The following is a 25,312-nucleotide window of genomic DNA, read 5'->3' as shown; positions in this document are numbered from 1 at the left end:
CACAATTTGAGCTTTTTGAAAAGTAAATATAATTTGAAGCAATTTTGCAATATACATCAATTATTAAGCCTTTTTAGGATTTTTAATGTAATAAAATGGATTGGAACAGTTCCCTAAGCCCCACACCCTGTTCCCCTGCTGATCTGGCTGGCTACTTTGTGACTTAAATAAAATGTAACAGTAGTCGCCTGTCCCTCAGCCTGCCTTCAGCCTGCATCCTCCCAATCCCACAATTCCCTGCACACGTGATGTCAATAAGGAAAGAAACATCCCAGTGCAATGCATTGTGGGTTATGTAGTTCCTGCATGCTGTCTGTAAGCTGTGGAGAAGTTGTTACAGTTTGTAACATTAATGTTTCAGTCTCTCCTCCCCTGCCAGGATTTCAAATGATGCAGAAAGAGAAGAACAGTTTTGCAGCTGGATTTCAGCATATAAAATGGTATTTATTTATACTTTTTGAAGGAACAGATTACAGTGATAGGAATATTAGGGGTTTCTGTGTTGTGTGGGGCTCTTTAACAAATTTTGGTTTGAAAGCCTGAGTTGCTCTTTAATGGAGTAAGGGGAATGACAAATACGAGTCTGATGAAAACTGCTCTATCCAGTTCTTTTGTCTTCTAACAATATGAAGAGGTTTCAGCTGGCTGCTACAATAATGCTGCTCCTGTTCAAATATATAACAAAACTATGCAGATCAAGAGCCTGCCTTAATATGTTTTACTGTGCAATTATATAAAAAATAATCCCTAATAATCCCTAATTATATAGTGTAAAGTTTCAATCGAACCTGTACAGCAAGCGTTTTGCTACATTCAAAACAAACTAACAGCAGGATGCATTCATTAATTAATGTATTTATTTATTATAGTGTCGCTGCTAACAAGCCGCATTGACTCATGGCAGGCTGCTAACACTCCCAGGGAAAGTTTTCCCCCCAAGGATTCCCTAGGATACTAATCATTTTAATATATCCTCCCTTTCTTTGAGATGATTTGTTTATACAATTTAATCTCCAGAACGACTTATGTGTTTGAATATTTCATGGACACCTCTCCTGCAAAAAGACACCTCATTAAACGTGTGAGCGGAGCACTGAAATTTTCATGATGTTTTTCATTCCTTCACTTCTATCATACCCATAATGACTTAGCTCTTTCCTCCCATCTGTGCGGATAACTGAAGAGGTATTTTATTGGTCCAGAAAGCTTTCAAGTTTTATCAGGACTGTACGAGTTTAAACCACTGGAGCTCCATTACTGACAATAAGCAAATTTAGCAACCAATCAGAAATTTGTATGTTCTTCCTGCAGCTGACGAATCAAAGATGATTACTGATTAGTTATGATCTATTTAATGGCACAATTTAGAAAATCAACTCCAGTGGATATTTGCCACTTTAATGGGTTGTTATTAACTGCTAAAAAGCTCAATTTTTTTCATGATTTTGTTTTTTTTACACCAAAACATGATTTTAACATGAAAAGACACAATTTTCCGCAATTTATTGTAGGGACCCATAGGGTTAAGCTCCCTATGGTGTTATCCCCTATCTTTTCCTTATCTGTGCTGTAATAGGGCAGAGCCCTCTACACTCAGATTACAGTTATTAGGCTACCCCCTATAGGTTTAGCCAGGTTGACCACTCCCCTTGGCAGACTATATAGTGTCTGGCACAAGGAAGTGTCTTCCTCTTTGGCTGCTGTTGTCCTAGGGCTGCATGTCATCGAGCCTGAGGCAATTAGGCCCCAGTAAGGAGAACCTGCCATTTGTAAGTCGGGGACAGGGCCCCGTGAATGAGATAAAGCCAGCACAGTCAGTTATATGTAATAGCACCCTCTAGGAGTGGTGAGCATAGTCAGCTTATTTAGTAAGGGCAGCACTAGCCCCATCAAAGGAGACTGTAAGGGTTTAGTCTAACCCAGGCTCTGTATGCCTTGCTGTAGGGACCACAGTTAAGACGCAGGATTCAGGCAGTACCTTACCCTGAACCATAGTTGGCTGGAGGGGATCCGTTCCAGTAAAGGGCATCCATTCCTGGTATACAGCTAATACTCTGCATATCCTCCAAGTGGGCTATACTGTTTCCTTAAGTGTCACATCTGCTGCTGTTCTCTGTGACCAAGTTCTATACTGCTGTGACTGTGAGTATATACCCTGATGCACTATTCTATATGTGCCTTGTCCAATAAAGTATTATCCAGTTAACTGCAAGAGCTCCTGGCGTCCTATCACTTATTATATTGCACAACAATTAAGCCAAACAAGTGTTACATTATTTTGAGACAAATCCAAAAGCAAATACAGTAATCACCATCTAAAACCTGTTGAGAAGTCAATGGCGGATGTCCCCTTTACGACTCAAAGATCTTTCTTTGCTTTGTGGTTTAAGAGATATTGGGGTTTTTTTGATGCTGGCTTTTGTTTGACAATATGGAAAAATTGTGATTTTTGTTTGAACCCAATCATCATGTTTTTTTCCCAAAATGCACCATTTTTCCCACAGAAGTCCTTTGTTGAAGCAAATGAGAAAAGCTCTTGATGCAATTGCGCTTGTGTCTACTGTAGTTGCATCTGATTCGCCATAATGGATGCAGCTGTGCATTTCTTTCATCGCTGATTGGGCACAGTTGCACTATTCCAATGTTTGTCATGCAAGTGATGCGTGTGACCTATACTTGCAACAGAAGGCAAGAAAGACGGCGCAGCACCAAGTGCAACTATACTGTTGTTACAAATCTGCCAAATATTGTATAATTTACTGGCATGCCCCCAAGTCTGTAAATTAACTCCCGTTTGTTTTATGAGCCTTTCTTGAAATTTGACATCTCTTGGCTTTCCCTGAAATCAAATAGAAACATTATGATTATGTTATGGGAATAAATACATTTAAACAATCCCATTTCATGGTTCAGATTAGGGGGCCATTAGCTTCAAGCCACATTAATTTGTCTGAGATTAGGGAAAAAAATCCCTATAGACAATTTGAATACCCATATATATATATATATATATATATATATAGATATAGATATGCATTATCATAAATTCATTACTTCCCCATAGACACAGGATAAATTATATGTTTAAAGATCTTTGCTGAATTTGATAATTGTATCTCTGCTGTAAGGGCATTCCGCACATTTTATACTCTTACTACAGGACTGCCTGTAGATAGTATCATATATATCAGCAAGGAACTGTAGTTACCCACCATTATTTACAACCCACTCATTCTTGTAAGAGATGTAAGCCAGTGCTAGCCAATCCTAGCCAAAGGAGAGCTCTCAACATTCCTACAGTGTGTGGCCCCACATCATACATTCCTTACAACATACCAAACTGAAAAATGCTGGATTTTGGGTATACTATGCACAGCTAATATTTTAAATATACCTTTTTAAGAAGGAATGTTAAATGTATGAGGAAGACATTACCACTGTAACATTATCTTCTTGAAATTGGCTGCTCACTGAGCAAATGATCTGTAAGAGATGCAAGGTGCCAGGCAAGCCCATAGGTTCTCTAGAATCTTTACAATGACTGGAATTTTGGGATGCTATATTAGTTCTGGGACATCCAGGAGTGATCAGGTGTAATACTTACATGTGTGCCTTAGTCATTTAGTCATTTAGGGGAATTAGTACACTGTAGGCTAGTCCCCTAGTGGGACAATGGCCTACTATGTTGTAATATACTCTGGGTTGGTGTTGTGCACTGCATTCGTTGTAGTCGTTGAACATTGAACCTGGGTGTAAAACTCAATAACATCTTATAAAATATTGTAATGGCTCCCTGTTGGTCATGCTAAAATGCAAGCATTCCTCTTTTATTTGGGCTGTGGGCATAATATGTTTAGAGTAGCAAATTATTTGTTTAGATTACACTCATGTTAGACCTTTATCCTAGTATCTCATTTTTCTCAAGTGATGGTTTGCCTGATAATGGCTAATCATTAATACAATTGAAAATCTAGTCTGTAGCTACATGATAAGTGACTTTGTAGACATGTTATTTGTTCAAATGTTCAACCATTGATGTGGTACATTATCTCAGGAGAGGGGGTGGCCACAAAGAATAGTATCATGGTAGGTTGAATATGCAAAAAAACCCCAGCTTATCAGACAAGGAAACCATACAGCTGTTTATCTGTTTATGATAGACACCACTCCTTTTATGAAACATTGTCTATGCTTGACTGCAGTTGCACACTTATCAAACTGAATTGAAAGAATTTGTTGCTCCCATAAACAAATTTACCTCTATTGGTTCTGGAAGCTTCTCTGGTGTGTTCTTTGGAAATATCATAGTACTGGCCAGTTCTCTGTTGTGTTCTTTGGAAAGGGTAATAGCGATAAGCACAGAGGGGTGGTAGAATTATGCCCCAATAATAAACTATTTATGTTTGTTATTGCACAAGTATACTGTCTGTGCAACATTTCAATGTCTTTCACTGGACCATGTCATGACAGATGCCTGGAACATGGGAGGATAATGGAACTTGTCTGTTGCAGATACATAAGTAGCTGATTTGGGAATGGAATCCATCTTTAAAAATCTTTATGGGATGTTATAATATAAAAGTTGGTTCCAGAGAGGGGGCCATGGTTAATTGGTTATTTGAGATTTCCTGCATCAACTGTATGTATGGAATGAGCTAATCCCCCCCTACCATTGAGTCCAATAAAGTTGGTGCAAGAAAACAAAGGCCACTGACTTCAATGGATTTAGTGCAAGAAAAAACACCATTGGCACCAATGCGTTGGGTTTCACCAATTTTCATCAAGGGAGAAACAAAAAAGTTTCACTAGATGAAAAGTAATAATGGTCTCATGTTGGCCAGGCCCAGTTCTCCCTTCTCTCTGGGTGCAGTGATCAATGTCCATGAGTTTAGGTTGAGCCCCAATCAATTCCAGTCCTTATAGACAGGTTAACTATACTGTATTTAGCCTAACTAAAGTGCTAAAAAAGAAGCAAAGGAATTTAAAATTTAGGGAAATAAACCAATTTATACAGTGGCTTGCAAAAGTATTCGGCCCCCTTGAACTTTTCCACATTTTGTCACATTACAGCCACAAAGATGAATCAATTTTATCGGAATTCCACGTGAAAGACCAATACAAAGTGGTGTACACGTGAGAAGTGGAACGAAAATCAAACATGATTCCAAACATTTTTTTACAAATAAATAACTGCAAAGTGGGGTGTGTGTAATTATTCAGCCCCCTGAGTCAATACTTTGTAGAACCACCTTTTGCTGCAATTACAGCTGCCAGGCTTTTAGGTAATGTCTCTACCAGCTTTGCACATCTACAGACTGAAATCCTTGCCCATTCTTCTTTGCAAAACAGCTCTATTTTTTACAAATAAATAACTGCAAAGTGGGGTGTGCCCAATTATTCAGCCCCCTTTGGTCTGAGTGCAGTCAGTTGCCCATAGACATTGCCTGATGAGTGCTAATGACTAAATAGAGTGCACCTGTGTGTAATCTAATGTCAGTACAAATACAGCTGCTCTGTGACGGCCTCAGAGGTTGTCTAAGAGAATATTGGGAGCAACAACACCATGAAGTCCAAAGAACACACCAGACAGGTCAGGGATAAAGTCATTGAGAAATTTAAAGCAGGCTTAAAAAGAATCTAGGCTACAAAAAGATTTCCAAAGCCTTGAACATCCCACGGAGCACTGTTCAAGCGATCATTCAGAGTATGGCACAACTGTAAACCTACCAAGACAAGGCTGTCCCCCTAAACTCACAGGCCGAACAAGGAGAGCGCTGATCAGAAATGCAGCCAAGAGGCCCATGGTGACTCTGGGGGAGCTGCAGAGATCTACAGCTCAGGTGGGGGAATCTGTCCATAGGACAACTATTAGTCGTGCACTGCACAAAGTTGGCCTTTATGGAAGAGTGGCAAGAAGAAAGCCATTGTTAACAGAAAACCATAAGAAGTCCCGTTTGCAGTTTGCCACAAGCCATGTGGGGGACACAGCAAACATGTGGAAGAAGGTGCTCTGGTCAGATGAGACCAAAATGGAACTTTTTGGCCAAAATGCAAAATGCTATGTGTGGCGGAAAACTAACACTGCACATCACTCTGAACACACCATCCCCACTGTCACATATGGTGGTGGCAGCATCATGCTCTGGGGGGGCTTCTCTTCAGCAGGGACAGGGAAGCTGGTCAGAGTTGATGGGAAGATGGATGGAGCCAAATACAGGGCAATCTTGGAAGAAAACCTCTTGGAGTCTGCAAAAGACTTGAGACTGGGGCGAGGTTCACCTTCCAGCAGGACAACGACCCTAAACATAAAGCCAGGGCAACAATGGAATGGTTTAAAACAAAACATATCCATGTGTTAGAATGGCCCAGTCACAGTCCAGATCTAAATCCAATGGAGAATCTGTGGCAAGATCTGAAAACTGCTGTTCCCAAACGCTGTCCATCTAATCTGACTGAGCTGGAGCTGTTTTGCAAAGAAGAATGGGCAAGGATTTCAGTCTCTAGATGTGCAAAGCTGGTAGAGACATACCCTAAAAGCCTGGCAGCTGGAATTGCAGCAAAAGGTGGTTCTACAATGTATTGACTCAGGGGGCTGAATAATTACGCACACCCCACTTTGCAGTTATTTATTTGTAAAAAATGTTTGGAATCATGTATAATTTTCATTCCACTTCTCACGTGTACACCACTTTGTATTGGTCTTTCACGTGGAATTCCAATAAAATTGATTCATGTTTGTGGCTGTAATGTGACAAAATGTGGAAAAGTTCAAGGGGGCCGAATACTTTTGCAAGCCACTGTATATATTTAGTTTCCCCTACAAGGCAGATATCTCCACAGTGTTGTAGTTATAGATGTTTTAGTAAGGAGTCAAAATTCATTCTCACAAAATTGCCTATTACCGCTCACTTGTATTTCAACAATTGCAAGGACATCACAGCTATACAAGGTTCTTTGGTGGAAACCATAGTCATCGCAGTATATCTGATGCAAGGTCAGGCCAAACTGTCATTAAATAAGGCACATTAACTATTTGACGAAATTCTTGCACCACTTTGTTATTAATTATAGCCAATTTTAGAAAGCCCATTCATTTACCACACCAAGTGCTGTTATTTTGAGCTGCACAAGTTCTTTGTAGTCATCTCAGCATGGTGGGAAGGGATTTAAAAACAGAATGAAGGAGGTGGACAACCCTGTTTTCTACTGGCACACAATAAATGAACACACTATGAAAGGAGAAAACGAGAAGAAAAGCGACTTAAATAGAAATTAGAACTACTTTTATATGATTCACATTGTATATTCACAAAGAACAGGCAAGATGTATCCTAAAAAGTAGGGTATATACAGTATCTATGTATTTTAAATATGATTTAAACTTAATTTTCAAGGAGAAGGAAAGCCTAATAAAGAGTTAATCTCAAGCTGCAGGCATACCTTCAGTTTTCTCAATAGTGCCCTTAAGTCTCCCCATATTTCTCCCGTTCAGATGATCAGAAGCCATATAGGAAAAAAAAAACTGAGCTCTGTAAAGAAAGTTCCCATAATGCCTCACTCCTGCACCAAGACCAAGACCGATGTACATGCTCAGTTTGTTAGACTATGAGGAAGCTTCCTGCTGATTGGCTCAGATCCACATTCCTAAGGGGGGGCGGGAGTTCTTAGCATTCTTGAGGGAGGGGGGAGCAGAAGAGAATAGAGAGGAGAGAGCTGCATGTCTCTGGCACAGGAAAACAAACAAACAAGAAATCCTGTTTCTTTTGAAAGAGAACTCAGTGCAGTGTTTCTGTTCAAGCTTACTTAGTTTTTACCTTTCTTTCTCCTTTAAAATGCAAGCTGTGAGTTGGGTAAATGCTCCATAGGCTAAAGACAATTTAAGAAAGCAAGACTCCCACCTGTAGTGGGGACACCCTTGGCTGGTAAAATCCCATCACTGGATAGATGTTTGGACAGACCTTTACTGTGAGAAGCAGACACACTGTAGTACACAGTAGTGTGATGGAACAAGACATAATTGTTTGAACTCTTACAGGGTTGGAAATAGTATGGACTGGATAGCCAAATCTTTAGGGTAAAGACACACAGAGCTACTTAGTAGCAGCTACTTATCACGGCTACTAAATACCAGAAAATCATAGACAATACAGAGAATTGCCTCTGCTAAAACACAGGTAAAGACAATTATCAGTAAATGATCAGCATTGTCTATTTCTGTAGCCATGACAAGTAGCTGCTACTAGTAGCTCTGTGTGTCTTCACAAGAAACACTATTAGCTCATGAGCTACAGCTTTGGATTAAACTTGTAATACCCTTGAGTCGCGCAAGAATACGTTATACATGCCTTAACGCAAGACTTTAAAATGATCATTAATTAATGTTGAATAGCATTTAACTTTTTATACGGTGCTTTTAAAATAAAAGACAGCTTGCTAATGAACTTGTCTGCATTTTGTTATTAAGGTAATTGACTTGCTGCTCATAATGATGATAGATTGATTTTGTAACTATGATTTTCACAAGTGTCCAAAACAATAATACGAAAAGCAACGTGTTTTTCATCTCTGCCACGCCCTACTGTTTTGTTATCTTACATATAAAGATAATGAGCTTTCATATTGTATTACATATTAAATATCAACATAGTTGCCAACATCAGAAACATCTTAGATCAAGACCATTCCCTTCTAAGCATAGGTTTGCCCATGATCTTCCCCAAACCTCTCATTTTCAAGCAAAACCACATTATTTGTGCCTTCTTTCCAAGCATGGATAGGGTGTTCAACCAGTGTGGTGTCTAATAAGGACCATTCTTTCTATATAAGGCACAAATTACAGTTAAGATAAGTAGTGATGAGCAACATTTTTCTGTAGGCATGGTTTTGCTGCGAAATTCGCGTAATTTTATGGTTGATGATCTGTCAAGGTTATCCAACATGAATCATTGCCAGAAGATTCCTCCATATTTTGCCTGAGATGCATTCCACAATTCTACATAACAAAAACAGAGAAATACAGAACATTTTGAATGATATGATATTATATATACATAGTTACATAGTTACATAGTTACATAGGGTTAAAAAAAATCAAGTCCATCAAGTTCAACCCTTCCAAGTAAACCCAGCACACACACCTATACTTACCTATCTATACACTCACATACATAAACTATATATACAACCACTAGTACTAACTGTAGATATTAGTATCACAATAGCCTTGGATATTCTGATTGATCAAGAACTCATCCAGGCCCCTCTTATAGGCATTAACAGAATCTGCCATTACCCCATCACTAGGAAGGGCATTCCCCAACCTCACTGCCCTCACCGTGAGGAACCCCCTACGCTGCTTCAAATGGAAGCTCCTTTCCTCTAATCTAAAGGGGGGGGCCTCTGGTGCGCTGATTGTTTTTATGGGAATAAAGAACATCCCCCATCTGCCTATAATCCCCTCTAATGTACTTGTACAGAGTAATCATGTCCCCTCGCAAGCACCTTTTTTCCAGAGAAAACAACCCCAACCCTGACAGTCTAACCTCATAGTTTAACCCTTCCATCCCCTTTACCAGTTTAGTTGCAGTCTCTGCACTCTCTCCAGCTCATTAATATCCTTCTTAAGGACTGGAGCCCAAAACTGCACTGCATACTCAAGGTGAGGCCTTACCAGGGACCTATAAAGAGGCAAAATTATGTTTTCATCCCTTGAGTCAATGCCCTTTTTTATACAAGACAGCACTTTATTTGCTTTAGTAGCCACAGAATGACACTGCCACTTTTTATCTACAAAAACCCCTAGATCCTTCTCCATTAAGGATTCCCCCAACAAACTACCATTCAGTAGATAGTTTGCGTTTATATTATTTCTACCAAAGGGCATAACTTTGCACTTGTCCACATTGAACCTCATTTTCCAATTAGCTGCCCAGTTTTCCAACATGGAATCAGCATTTTAGGTTTTATTAGTATATTTTGTTTTTCTCCCAATGAAACCCTCCTTGCCTGCTGGAATTTTAATTAGTAAGCAGGAAGAATAGAATTGTTATGAGCTTTAATTAGAACACTCTCTGGACATGGGGCAAATCCTTGGGGTTTAACCAATTCTTACATTTCATTCATGTATTCTCTACTGTTTTTGGAGGCCACCCGTAAGTGAAGAGCTTATAGAATATTAAATTCCATTATTTAATGAAAGACTCTGCTTGGACCTAGGTTGGAATCTGGGAGCATGGAGATCTACGCATGAAATACCCCGTGTGGTCCCGTTATGGGAAGTTCCTGCAACCAGTGGACGATGACCAGCATCTCACTGTCGCTACCCTAGAGGAACGTCCCTTTGTTATCGTCGAAGGCGTGGACCCAGCAACAGGCACCTGCATCCGGGATTCTGTACCCTGTCGCAAACAACTTAACAGAACTGACAAGTACAGTATCTAATATCTACATCATTAATACCTACACCATTTGCTTTAGATTTCAGTATAACTATGCATAAAAATATTCTGCATCTACTTCTTTAGAATGGTCTGCACAATGTAAGGCATTACAGGAAAACCATTATTCTGAAAGCTCTAAAATAATGGAAAGCCATTAGTTCTGATTTGTAAAAAATGTTTTTTGTAATATAATAATAATAATAATTATTATAATAATGACTCTAATAATAAAAGAGTACTCTGTACTTGATGGTCACTAAACTGCATATTGTTGGCACCATGTTCCTATTGGGTTTATTTAATCATTAAATGGTATTTAGCAGATTTAAGTTAGGGAGATCCAAATTACAAAAACAACCCATATATAGAAAACCTCTAGGTCCCAAACATTTTTTTTTCCTTAGGTGAATGGCAAAATGCCAGTTCTGGTTATGTATACATAGATGAAGGGGAATTAAGTGAAAATCACAAGCAATGAAGGGCCTTGTTATATATGTGTCCCCCAACCTGACTGCAACCCACACAGACAATATGTTGGCCAAACCTGCCCACATGATTTTACTTACCACTACCAGGAATGTTGGGTAATAATATGCATATATTCCTTATTTTTATACACTTGCAATGGAATAATATACTTACTTTTGCACTGTATAGAGCATGTGAGTGTAAACATTAACCCTGTATAAGAGAAGGTCATATGGATCAATAAGCAAAATGCAATGTACCAGAGCTCAGGAGTATAAATACTTTTTTTAATAGTATGTGCCATTGGGTATTCCTAAATAGAAAATTGGCATTTTAAGAATTAAGGGCCACCCCCTGGGATCATAGATCATAAGATTAATATACAGGTTTGGGATCCGTTATCCAGAAACCTGTTATCCAGAAACCCGTTATCCAGAAAGTTCTGAATTATGGAAAGGCTATCTCCCATAGACTCCATTATAGGCAAATAATTTGAATTTTTAAAAATGATTTCCTATTCTCTGTAATAATAAAACAGTACCTGTACTTGATCCCAACTAAGATATAATTACCCCTTATTGGGGCAGAACAGCCCTATTGGGTTTATTTCATGGTTAAATTATTCCCTTTTCTCTGTAATAATAAAACAGTACCTGTACTTGATCCCAACTAAGATATAATTACCCCTTATTGGGGCAGAACAGCCCTATTGGGTTTATTTCATGTTTAAATGATTCCCTTTTCTCTGTAATAATAAAACAGTACCTGTAGTTGATCCCAACTAAGATATAATTACCCCTTATTGGGGGCAGAACAGCCCTATTGGGTTTATTTCATGGTTAAATGATTCCCTTTTCTCTGTAATAATAAAACAGTACCTGTACTTGATCCCAACTAAGATATAATTACCCCTTATTGGGGGCAGAACAGCCCTATTGGGTTTATTTCATGGTTAAATGATTTTTTATTAGACTTAAGGTATGGAGATCTAACTTACAGAAAGATCCCTTATGCGGAAAACCTCAGGTCCCAAGCATTCTGGATAACAGGTCCAATACCTGTACTTAAATTATTCAGGAGAGGTTAGAAAATAATCATTTGCGTTGTTCCCTGGAAAATGTATATACAGTATATATGAAAAAAAGGGCAGTAAAGTCTATAGCGATATGGCTTCCAAATTTGTCCTTTTTATTCTCTACAGCTCTTTCTTTTGTTTTCCTTCCTGCTGGAGGGGCTGGTTCTACAGTAGGATCATTAAACACTGCAGACATTAACTATGTAATATTTAAAATTTATAACAACATCCCACATTTACACTGACTTCAGTGAGGAGACCGACAAATGATTTAAGCTGCAATATCTTCTGAATGTCGGTGCAGAAAGTAAAAGTCACGGCAGTGCTTAAATGGCAAAATCATAAGTAGTAAATAAGAAGGATTATAGGCGTACAATGATCTTCAGTGTGGGCAATTGTATGTGCCAGATTCCCAAAGCTGGAGGATTCATGTAGTTTCAAATGAAGTTGCATTTCCATTCACCAAAGCAGACGTGGGGGCTGGGTGCTTAGCCTTAAGGTCCCCATACACGGGCGGATTCTAGCTGCCGATATCAGTCCCTTAGACCGATTCAGCAGCTTATAGGCCCATGTAGGGGCAGGAAAGTGGGCCTGCCTGACCGACATTTTGCCTGAAATTGGACAGATATCGATCGGGCAGGTTAAAAAATTTAGTCGAATTGGGGACCGCATCAGCTCGTTGATGCGGTCCCCAAACCGACTTTGCCTATACCCATCGTTATAATTCGATAGTTTGGCCCCAGGGCCAAATGACCGAATTAGCCTGGATTCTCCCGATATCGCCCACCCGTAGGTGGGGGATATAAGGAGAAGATCCACTCACTTGGCGACATTGCCAAGCGGGCGGATCTGAAGGTGTATGGCTAACTTTAGACCTATAGGCAGATACAGGATTGAACTGGGGGGTGTAGGCCCCCCCCCCCCGCAGGAGCCCCCTACCCCAAGCGTGCCTAAATGAAACTCACCTGTGGCACGTCGGGGGATCAAGACCGGTGGATTGTGGGACCGCCCTGGGGGGTTCGGGTCTGGGCTGCCGTGGTCCACACTGGGCAGATATCACTGCTGGGATTGCCTTTTATATTCCTTCATATATAAAGACTTGATTTATACATGGGGTCAGTGATGCTGGCAGTTTCTTTATTCAACCCAAACTAAGGACGGTCATTTATCAACAATCAAATTCAACATTTATTTTTTAATTTATATTTGTATGTATGTATGTATGTATATCTTTATTTATAAAGCGCTACTTATGTACACAGCGCTGTACAGTAGAATACATTAATACAGACAGGGGGTTATTAAGATAATAATAGATAAATGCAAAGTATAACAATAAATACAGATAGATACAAGATAAATACAGTTGCAATAAGTTAAGAGTCGAGGACACAAGAGGAAGGAGGTCCCTGCCCCGTAGAGCTTACAATCTATATATTTGTCCAAGGTTAGCAAATAAAGATTGATACAATAACATGTACAGTAAAGAAAGGATAGAGAAAAGAAAAGTAAGAAGAAAGGAAAGTTGCAAAAATTCTATGTTATTTAAGCTTGACTTTTTATTTTATTAACCATAAACCATAATTTTACACTAGTTTAGACTGCAGTCTATTTATATTAGTGGGATACATTTAGGAAATAAAGCCTCTGGACATTATGGTGCTGCTCTTCTGATTATTATTATTATTATTATTATTATTATTAATAATAATAATAATAATAATAATAATAATAATAATAATAATAATAATAATAATAATAATAATAATAATAATAATAATAATAATAATAATATAAGTGTGAGCAGAGCTCTGTCCAAAAGAGCTTACAATCTATAGGGAAGTCTCTTCTACTTTCCTCTTTCTCTCCTCTGTTCCACATTTTCTTCTCGAGTTCTCCTTCTTTTGAGCACTGCTGTATAATAGAAAACATTGACCAGAGCGATCTTATTAATGGGTTAGGAATAAAAACTCTTTTTAAAAGATTAAATCAGTAATGTAAACTCTAGTTAATTACATATTAACATTTTTTCTGTATACATCTTTATTCCTAATGCTTAATCACTTCATGCCTTATCGTAACATGGTGAATGTAGGCAAATGTTGGAATTCTTCCCTATAATAGAACACGTACTCTAATCTACCACTTACATAGAGAGGGTCTGACCTTTACTCTGCTGTTTTCTTAGTTCATATTGTTTATATTAACTACATATACACTCAGCTTTCTGATTTATTCAATCACATTTTACCAACTAGAATTAGGCCACCGGGAGGACATTACCATTTTTATCCTGTCTCGTCTTCTGAACCATAACCTTATCTGCGCACAGCCTGGAACGACGTCTGGAACAAGACACTCTATATATTTTATCTGAGCAGTCACAAATGTATGAAAACTCCTTTTCCATTCTTCATTTTCATGACTCAAACAATTTAACTCACATCTTTGCTAAGAGAGAAAAGGTCACAGATTATTTTCCCTGCTGTTACAGAGACAAAGTAGGCAAAGAAAGAGTCTGTTCCTAGTAGACACCCCATGATAATGGGAAGAAAAAGACATTCTCTTGATAACAATATTGCCTATGTTCCTATTTCTTAGTCTAGTGATTTTCTTTAACTCCTTATTCCCGTATCCATTATTTTGCCTTTTGATTTGGTGTCTGGGTATGACTGTTCTCATTTGATAAACCAATAAAACTGAAAAAGTAATACAGCAAGATAATAACCATTCCTCATACAACTCTTCACAAAACACATTAGGAAGGGAATTGTGTCAGCAAGAAGTCTGCACAAAAAGTTCCCAGGTAGACTGAGATACTATAAACCACATCCATTTTGTATCCTTAAAAGTAACCAGAAATAAAGAAATAGTTGCACACGCATGCAGGGTTTTATCCCACATAGGAATGCATAAAGACAGACCAACCATTTTTTAATTTCTGTGACATATAGAAGAAGAGTAGGTGGCCCAAAGTTTAAATAATCAGCGTTTGATGCAGAGACCATGGTTTGATTTCTTATGGCACAAGTCCATCCTGTGACCCTGGGAAAGTGACTTATTCCCCTGGTGTCCTGGCATATTTAGTGCAAAGGTATATTTATCAGGCAAGGGAAGTTAGAGGTAAGGGATATATTACGGTAAGTTATTTCAATCAGCAATTGGCACATGATTTTGGTGACATTTTGAGATACAGGTTCATAACAGCACCATCAACTGGCAAGACTTACCTAGAGTGTCCCAAAGATAGTCCATGTCTGGCCAAGCCATAGGTATGCTACTATACTGCAGTCCACTATCATATTGTTTCTTCAGGTTACACAAATCCACTGGGGCTGATTGTTCCATAAGAGTCCAAAACACATTAGTAGGTGAAGTGTTGGTTTCCAGGTAGTTAAAGATGATTCCTTTTTCTTAAGGGGGTTTGAATTTGCCATAATGAATTTCAGAGCCCATTGTTTCAAGTTGCTTCCAAGTCCTAGATTGGCCATTGTCCTTTCACACTCATCCTTCAGAAAAAAGGTGCTATTTCATCCCTGTGTTCTAATCACCATTCTGGGTTGTATGATACCACGGAGAGTAAATACACACAGGTGGTACACGGTGCTTCCATACTGAAAGGTGTAGATTTAGCAGACAGAATGGTTCCAATGCCACTAAGGGCTGAAGCAATATTACTGGCCAAGTTACATACTAATTTAATCCTTTATATCAGGGGTCTCCATCCCTTTTTACCAGTGAGCCACATTCAAATGTAAAAAGAGTTGGGGATCAACATCAGCACGAATAAAGCCCTGTGGTGCCAAATAAGGACTATGATTGGCTAATTGGTAGCCTTATGTGGACTGACAAAAGGCTTTGTTTGGCATTATACTTGCTTTTTATTCAATCAAAACTTGCCCCCAAGTCAGGAATTCAAAAATAACTACCTGGTTTGGGGGCACTGGGAGCAACATCCAAGGGGTTGGGGAGCAACATGTTGCCCATGAGCCACTGGTTGGGATCACTGATTTCTTCCTGTAAAACATGGCACTAAAATCAAGTGATAAATACAATAGTATTTTTTATGTAAATGCTTGGGACCTGGGGTTTTCTGTATATAAGGACTTACCATAAGTTGGATCACCACCTAAAGTCTACTAATACATTTATTAATTAAAATCAAGTTGCTTTGCCATCAATATTACTTTATGCAATAATCAAGGTTTCTATATCATTACAGTTTTTACTGTTTAATTTTTCTTTGGAGTGCAACATATAGGATGATGCAACTAGTAATAAGTGAATCTGTTTCACTTTGCCAGAGAATTAGCAAAACAGCGTGAAAACTAACAAAACAGAAAACATTCTCAAAAAGCATTGTAGTCAATTTGCGTTTTTTTCACAGCAATTTTTTGCAGCAAAATTTCTGGTGGCTTTGGGGAATTTTCAAAATTTCACTGTGAATCCATACCTGCTGACCAATTTCTCTCATCATTAGTTATGACCACATTGATGTCTGTATATTACATTAAAATCACTTGTTCCAGTTGTTCCAGTTTGTAATACATTTAAAAGATCTAGTGATGAGCAAGTCTTTTCAATTTTGCTTTGCCAAAAAATTTGTGAAATGGCGAAAAATGTGCAAAATGCACATTGACTTTTTTGATGCACATGGTTTTCCCGAAATGGGCAACATAATTTGCTGTGGGAAAATTCGCCGCAGGACGGAAAATTGTCATCTGCATCAAAAAAAATTGTCACCCACATAAAAAAAATGCACACATGACTAATTTTTTCTGACACGCAACGTTTTTGCTGTTTTACAAATTTTTTGCTGTTTCGCGAATCTTTTCAAAGATCTTTTCACAATTTTACAAATTTTTCGGCGAAACAAGAGAAATTTACTCATCACTATTAGCCAATTCATAACTATATGAATTGAATAATAACTAGTGATGGGCGAAATATTTTGGCAGGCATGGATTTGCGGCGAATTTCCACATTTCGCCACTGGCGGATTGTTTCGCGAAACGGATGAAAAAATTTGCTGCACGTCCAAAAATTGTCGCCCGTGTCAAAAAAAGAATAGTCGTGGGCGCAAAATAATAGCTGTGTGACAAAATAATAGCCGCTCGCGACAAAATAATAGCTGTGAGCGACAATTTTTTTTGCCGCATGACATTTTCGCCATTTCGCAGATCTTTCGAAAGATTTGCAAATTTTACGGTGAAGCAAAACGGAACAGATTTGCTCATCACTAATAATAACATTTCTGTAAGCAAAACCTTATGGACATAAAAAGTCAATAATATGTATTTTCACATTCTTTTTTTCTTTTTCTTGTGCAGCCACTTGACAGATCCCATCATTTTCGTCAAACAGTGCTGTAAGGGTTTCTGCATTGATATACTGAAACGGCTTTCTAAGACCATTGGATTTACTTACGATCTCTATCTAGTGACCAATGGAAAGCATGGAAAAAAGATTGACGGTGTGTGGAATGGCATGATTGGGGAGGTAAGAGTTGGATCAGTGTATTTGGGCTTGTAAACATTGAAGTCATGCAATAGTGTATTCCATTAGTTAGAGGTTATGTAAAACTATGGCTGCTGGCGGGGATCAAAGGGAACTTTTGGGTAGAATCTACTGTGTAAATGCATTGAATCAGTTCATGTAAACACTGTAGACAGAATGACACTTTTGTTTTTGCAAGGGTTAAGGATAATAAATATTAAAACTATTGTTATCCAGCTTTCTGAGAGTATCTTCACTTACATAGGTACGTAGTTAAGTTGGGTTGAAAAAAGACCAAAGTCAAGTTCATCCCTTCCAAGGAAACTCCAACACCCACACATAGACCCATACCGACCTACACACTCTACATACTCTGTACACTCACCTACATTAAAAAAATATATATATAAACATTTTTTGGCAGTTTTGCTAAATTTTTGGTATAGCGAAATGAGGCAAAAGGTGAGGAACTTAAAGAGTTTCATATATTAATGTCCACTATTTCTTTCTGTCACTCATTTAAAAATGATCTAGGGATTGGGCCACAGGCAGGATTTAATAACCTTCTCCTATTAGGCTTATATTTAGATATTATGTACTGCAGGAAAAATAATGTGGCTTGAGTGGCTGAAGATTGGATTTAATGGCTTTAACTAGGGCTAAAATGCAGTGGGAGTTTAGAGAATTTATACTGCACCACAAACAGATGGGACTAAAATAAAATAAGCTGTTTATAACTTAATAGCCTTCATAAAAGCTGTATAAAACCAAGGGGGAGACTTATCAATGCTCAATTTGATGTTTTTTTTCACAATTCAATTTTTGTAGCACTAAAACTTGCACAATTCGTGAAAAAATCTGAAAACACAAATGTAAAACTTTAGCATCTAAAAGCTTGCAAGAGATTTTTTTTTTTGCAAACTTGCAAATTCTAGATGTTCAAGTTTTTTTTTATAAAAAATAGTTTTCCTCATTACTAAATAAGCAAGCAGTTGAAATGTGGGTTTATTCGAATCAGAAACTCAAAATTGATAAATAAGCCCATAAGTTGTTGTGTTGTGTCTATCATAATGCCAGCTACCCTAGATAGGTCTCTACTCCACAGCCAAAGCAGGACAGGATTTAAAAAAAATAAAATAAAAAAAAATAGGTAAGGCTTAGGCAATGGCAAATAGAGAGGGTAAAGTACAGTAAATCTAGATTCAGTCTTATACCACTCATAGGGGCTGATTTACTAATCCACGAATCCGAATGAGAAAAATTCGGATTGGAAAACGAACATTTTGCGACTTTTTCGTATTTTTTGCAATTTTTTTGTCGCCGTTACGATTTTTTCGTAAATTGTCGCGACTTTTTCGTAACCGTTACGACTTGCGCAAATTGTCGCGACTTGTTCATAGCCATTTTAAATTTTGTGAATTGTCGCGACTTTTGCATAGCCATTATGACTTTCGTGAATTGTCGCGACTTTTTCATAGCCAGTACGACTTTCACGAATTGTCGCGACTTTTTTGTATTGAACGCGCGAAAAAAATCGCAAAATATCGATCGTTACGAAAAAAACGCATTCGGACGCTTTTCGGACGTTCGTGGATTAGTAAATGTGCCCCATAGTATAGTCTCCCCGTGAGACACATTTAAATGAAAAAAGTGTTGGGGAGCAACACAAGCATGAAAAAGGTTCCTGGGGGTGCAAATAAGAGTTATAAGTGGCTACATAATAGCCCCTGTGTGGACTGGCAGCCTACAGAAGGCTCTGTTTGGCTCTATACTGGGTTTTATGCAACTAAAACTTGCCTTCGTACCAGAAATTCAAAAATAACTCCCTGGGGACACTAGGAGCAACATCCAAGGGGTTGGGGAGCAACATGTTGCCCCTGAGCCACTGGTTGGGGATCATTGGTATAGAGAATGCAGAAATTCAGGTCTTCTAGTTTGGTACTTCCCCTTACACCAGTGAAATAATAAAGGTATTAAAGTTGCCAGAGGAAGTGATAATTACCTATAAATCAGATGTATGGTAGATGATGTTAGCACTTTAAGCAACACATTCAAATTTTACCTCAAATTTCAGTTTCCAACACTTTTTTAATTTTTAAGATTTAGGAATTTTTCAATGTGAATTTTCCAAACTAATTAAACTAAATTCGGTAGTCTCATTAAGATGGAAGGGAAGAATGTAATTTAATATTTCTAAACAATGAAGTTTTCAAGTTTTTTCATAAATAAGCACACGCAAGGCGACTGTGCCTTTTTTTTGCCGTGACCGCGTCTTTTCTTTTGACACGGCCGCACGCAATTTGACGCGCGACAAAAAATTCCACATGTCAAATTTTTCAGCTGTGAATTTTCACAGAAGTTTCGCAAAAACAATTCGCCAATGGTAAAATGCGGAAATTTGCTGCTAATCGATGCCTGGCGAAAAAATTCGCTCATCGCTACTCATCACTAGTTAGTACAGGTATGGAATCCATTATCCAGAAAACTATTATCCCGAATTAGAGGAAGACCATCTCCCATAGACTCCATTATTATTTCCTTTTTCTCTGTAATAATAACAGTACCTTGTAAATGGTCCTAACTAAGATATAAATACCCCTTATTGGGGGCAGAACAGCCCTATTGGGTTTATTTCATGGTTAAATGATTCCCTTTTCTCTGTAATAATAAAACAGTACCTGTACTTGATCCCAACTAAGATATAATTACCCCTTATTGGGGGCAGAACAGCCCTATTGGGTTTATTTAATGGTTAAATGATTCCCTTTTCTCTGTAATAATAAAACAGTACCTGTACTTGATCCCAACTAAGATATAATTACCCCTTATTGGGGCAGAACAGCCCTATTGGGTTTATTTAATGGTTAAATGATTCCCTTTTCTCTGTAATAATAAAACAGTACCTGTACTTGATCCCAACTAAGATATAATTACCCCTTATTGGGGGCAGAACAGCCCTATTGGGTTTATTTCATGGTTAAATGATTCCCTTTTCTCTGTAATAATAAAACAGTACCTAGTAAATGATCCTAACTAAGACGTGGTATACAGTACACTATACAGTAATTAGCCCCTATTGTTGGCAAAACAATCCTAATTCATATTTAAATGATTTTTTAGTAGTCTTAAAGTATGGAGATCTAAATTATTGAAAGATGGCACATAGTACAGCCACCATCCAGCACAACCTTGTCTGGAGACACATCTAATCAAGATCCCCATAATGCACCCCATCGTCCTTGTCTAACGAAGGCAGAAATAATTTGAGAATACTAGGCAGAGGGAAAGCATTATGAGACCTTGAAATGAATTCTTGATTGTGCTTACATTTACTGTTGCCTTAACATACAGATAATTACCACAAGTTGCTTAAATGTGAAACAGCAAGTGTTTCCCAAGAAAAAGATAAAATAAGAAATGGGGGAGACATTGCAGTCAAAATATTATTCCAAACTCTTTTTTTTTTTAAAAATGATTACCGTATATACTTGAGTATAAGTCGAGGGTTACTTTTTCAGCACATTATTTGTGCTGAAAAACTCGGCTTATACTCGAGTATATACGGTAAACATTATTCAGGATATAAAAGTCATGGGTTAAAAAGTCCCCAACCTTTTTAACCCATGAGCAACATTTAAATATAAAAAAAGTTGAGGAGCAACACAAGCATTAGAAAAGTTATTGGGGGTGGCCAAAACAGGCTGTAATTGGTTATTTTGTAGCGCCAATGTGGAGAGGCAGACTACAGGAGGCTCTGTTTGGTAGTACCCATGGTGTTTATGCCTCCATAACTTGCCTCCAAGTTAGAAACTCAAAAATGAAGACCTGCTTTGAGGCCACTGGGAGCAACATCCAAGGAGTTGGTGATCAACATGTTGCCCCCGAGCTACTGGTTGGGGACCACTACTTTAGACTATGGCTGTCCAGCTAGAGGCCCACAAGCTTGTCGTGGCCCTCCGAAGGATTCGTATGCTCCCCAGTCTGTTCTGTGGCTTACACTGCTTTAGACTAAAATCAGTTCGATAAATCATTTCAATTTATTCTGTAGTTGGACACAGATTGGAGGAAAGTTTGAATCTCATCTAAAAAAAAGATGAGAAAGGTAAAAAAAGAAAAAGAAGTGACCCATTTAAAGTGAGACCTGTCTGAAAATTTGAGATGATTTGGTGTGACAAGATAAGAGATACCTAATTTTTACGTAATTTATTATGCTTTAAAGTAAAACCTTGACATCTAAAGCCTGTAAAGGTTATGTAGAAGTCAATGGGTGTCTGTCCTATTTCCAGTAGGAAGACTTTTACTTTGTGTTATTAAAAGGTTTTCGGAAAAACATGAAAAATATATATATATTTTTAAAATCTTCCTATTTTTTTGTGTGTTTTTTAAAAGGCTGTATTAAAAAATCACTTGGCATTCGTGGTTTTAGAGAAAGTGAGTTTAATCATGGTTAAAAAAGAACACTAAAACCAAATCCAACAATTCACCAGTTGAAACTTGCTGAGATGATGTAGAAGTCAATGGTAGATGTCCCTTCACTTTCCTGCAAGATCCTTCTTTTGTCTCGAAACGTTAGAGTTTTCGGGTTTTTGATGCTGGTTTTTGTGCGACAATTTTAAAAAGTCATGGTTCTGGAGCAACAACTAGTGTCAACTAGGCATGGATTCACAGCGAATTTCCGCATTTTGCCATTGGCAAATTGTTTCGCGAACAAGTCCCAGTTGCATGGTTGGGTCAAAATGGACATGGGACAGATCCACTTATCACTAGCAATAACTCCAAAATGTTTTGTTTTTTTGCGACTTTTTCTCGCATTTACCTTTCCTATTGGATTTTTTTAGTAAATGTTAGACATTCGAGAAAATAAGTTGTCGAGTTTAAAAAATTTAAAAAATTTGAAATTCTAGAGTAAGTAAGTGTGTGTTGAGCCACTGAAGAATATTAATATAATTGCCATGATAATTATTATTATTAGTGATGGGCGAAATGTTTCACCAGGCATGGATTTGCGGCGAATTTCCGCGTTGCTCTATTGGTGGATTGTTTCGCGAAACGGATGAAAAAATTGCCGTGGAAAAATTCTCAGCGTGTCCAAAAATTGTCGCCCCCGTCAAAAGAATAGTCGCGGGCGACAAAAGAATAGTCGCGGGTGTCAAAAGAATAGTCGAGCTTCAAAAGAATAGTCGCTCATCAAAAGAATAGTCCCTCATCAAAAGAATAGTCCTGCGTCAAAAGAATAGTCGCGCGTCAAAAGGATAGTCGCGGGCGTCAAAAGAATAGTCACATGTCAAAAGAATAGTTGCGGGCAACAAAAGTATAGTCACATGTCAAAAGAATAGTTGCAGGCAACCAAAGGATAGTCACATGTCAAAAGAATAGTTGCGGGCGACAAAAGGATAGTCGCAAGTTAAAAGAATATTCTCAGCGTGTCCAAAAATTGTCGCCCCCGTCAAAAGAATAGTCGCGGGCAACAAAAGAATAGTCGAGCGTCAAAAGAATAGTCGAGCTTCAAAAGAATAGTCGCGGGTGTCAAAAGAATAGTTGCGGGCGACAAAAGAATAGTCGCTCATCAAAAGAATAGTCGCTCATCAAAAGAATAGTCGCGCGTCAAAAGGATAGTCACGGGTGTCAAAAGAATAGTCGCGGGCGTCAAAAGAATAGTCGCGAGCGTCAAAAGAATAGTCACATGTCAAAAGAATAGTTGCGGGCAAAAAAAGGATAGTCACATGTCAAAAGAATAGTTGCGGGCAACAAAAGGATAGTCACATGTCAAAAGAATAGTTGCGGGCGACAATAGGATAGTCGCATGTTAAAAGAATATTCATGGGCGTTAATTTTTTTTTTGGCGTGCGTCATTTTCGCCATTTCGCAAATTTTTCACAGAAGCGAAACGGGACAGTTTCACTCAACACTAATTATTATTATTTATATAGTGCCATCAGTTTACGCGGCGCTTTACAGAATAAAGGGGTACAAAAGACAGAACAGTTAACGTGTACATAATGTGCATATAGTGCTTAGTATGAACCTTGTCTCATAGATTTATATATATTCTGGAGATGGACAACTTGGGGGGGGGGCACAGTGGACGAGGTTCCATTTTGATGGCCTTCATGGCCCTACAGATACTAGTAAATGTCATAATAAGGGATAAGCTTCTACGTTGTTCTAAGTGGTTGTGGTTCAGAATAACAATAGTTTTATGTATCTGTATGCTAGTTATGAGGGGCCTTTAATAAATATTGGAACAGGAAGAGAAACTTGATCATAGTACAGAATAGTGATGTAGCGAACATCGCCGAAAATGTTCGCGAACCCGTTCGTGGACTTGCGCCAAAACTTTGCGAACCCCATAGACTTCAATGGGAAGGCGAACTTTAAAACCTAGAAAAGCCATTTCTGGCCAGAAAACTGATTTTAAAGTTGTTTAAAGGGTGCCACGACCTGGACAGTGGCATGCAGGAGGGGGATCAAGGGCAAAAATTTCTCTGAAAAATACTTTGTAAAAAAAACGCCAAAAAATATGCCAAAAAAACCCGCAAGCTATTCCTATGTATATGCATAGGCGATAAAACGAAGCGGAAAAACGCGGCGGAAAAACCAAGGCGAAAAAACGCGGCGCCAAAAAAAAACGCGGGGAACCCAAAGTGGCGAACATCGGCAAAAGTCCGCAAATTTGCGCGAACGCGAACACCCGATGTTCGCGCGAATTAGTTCGCCGGCAAACAGTTCGCTACATCTCTAGTACAGAAGCCATGAATGCTCAGTTGTGCCACCCCTACATTGGTTTTTTTTTTTTTCAATAGACTGCAAGTAAAGTCAAAAATAGAAAAAAAAGAGTTGAATTGAAGTTGAACATGATATGAAAAAGCGACACCAATTGAGTTTAATGCAAGAAGTTGTCCCTGTCAAATCTGTACAGTCCTAAAGTCAAACGTAGAGTCGGTTGAAAAGACTGAAAAGGTCACTAGAATTGTACAAAAATGACCAAAAAATGTAACATTAGGCAACTAATAATCTCTTATCATGGAGTCACGGCTGTATAAAGGAGTTAGTGGCCATCAGCCATCAGAGATCTTTAGAATAAAAACCTTTATTAGACACTAATAATGACTGGTTTCCTGCCTATAGCGAATATGTGACACTTGCCCTTTGCAATGGTGTAACAGTAAATTCCTACACAAATGTGTTCTCGGCTTCTGATGAGAGAAGGGATGTCAGGGTCTCTTAGATCCATTATTTAGCGAGAACGGGAGGAGCGGATTTGTACCACTGTTCCTATTGCAATTAAAATACATATTAAGAGATGGGGGGGGGGGGGGGGGGGGTTTAAGCAGATCCAGTAAAGGAAAATAAAGCTCATAATTCCAGGAAGAAACTGGGCTGTGAAACATGGCATGGTTATGGAGCAGACTTAAGTTATGGAGATCCAAATTACGGAAAGATCCCTCATCTGGAAAACCCCGGGTTCCAAGCATTCTGCATAACAGGTCCCATACCTTTACTAGTATTTAGTGATGGGCAAATTTTTTCACCAGGAATGGATTCACAGCAAAATTCTGCATTCCGCCATCTGCAAATTTTTTGCAAAACGGGTGCTAAATTTTGCCGCGGAAAATTTGCGGTTGCATCCAAAAAAAGTTGCAGTTGCATCAAAAAAGTTGCGGTCCCATCAAAAAATGTTGCTGGCATGTAAGTGCATCAAAAAAGTTAATATAATGTTAATATAAACCTGTGTTTCACAAATTTTTCGCTGCTTGGCAAATTTTTCAGAAGTTTCGCAAATTTTTTCCCGAAGCAAAACGGGACGGATTCACGGATCTATCTATTATCAAAA

The 25,312-nt window shown here is 38.3% G+C and overlaps 1 protein-coding gene across 1 annotated transcript in view; it reads left to right on the top strand.

The window, feature by feature from the left end:
* grin2d (glutamate receptor, ionotropic, N-methyl D-aspartate 2D) overlaps nt 1-25,312 on the top strand; it is a 133,442-nt gene that overhangs the window by 29,429 nt on the left and 78,701 nt on the right. Inside the window, exons 4-5 of the mRNA XM_031906599.1 lie at nt 10,216-10,427; nt 17,313-17,481. Of these exons, the coding sequence (XP_031762459.1) occupies nt 10,216-10,427; nt 17,313-17,481 (381 nt within the window). The remainder of the gene's footprint in view (nt 1-10,215; nt 10,428-17,312; nt 17,482-25,312) is intronic.

The sequence above is a fragment of the Xenopus tropicalis genome, chromosome 7, assembly GCF_000004195.4.
Source record: "Xenopus tropicalis strain Nigerian chromosome 7, UCB_Xtro_10.0, whole genome shotgun sequence".
Classification (NCBI taxonomy): domain Eukaryota; kingdom Metazoa; phylum Chordata; class Amphibia; order Anura; family Pipidae; genus Xenopus; species Xenopus tropicalis.
Note: the sequence above shows the minus strand (reverse complement) of the source record. Positions and strands in the feature narration are given on the sequence as shown.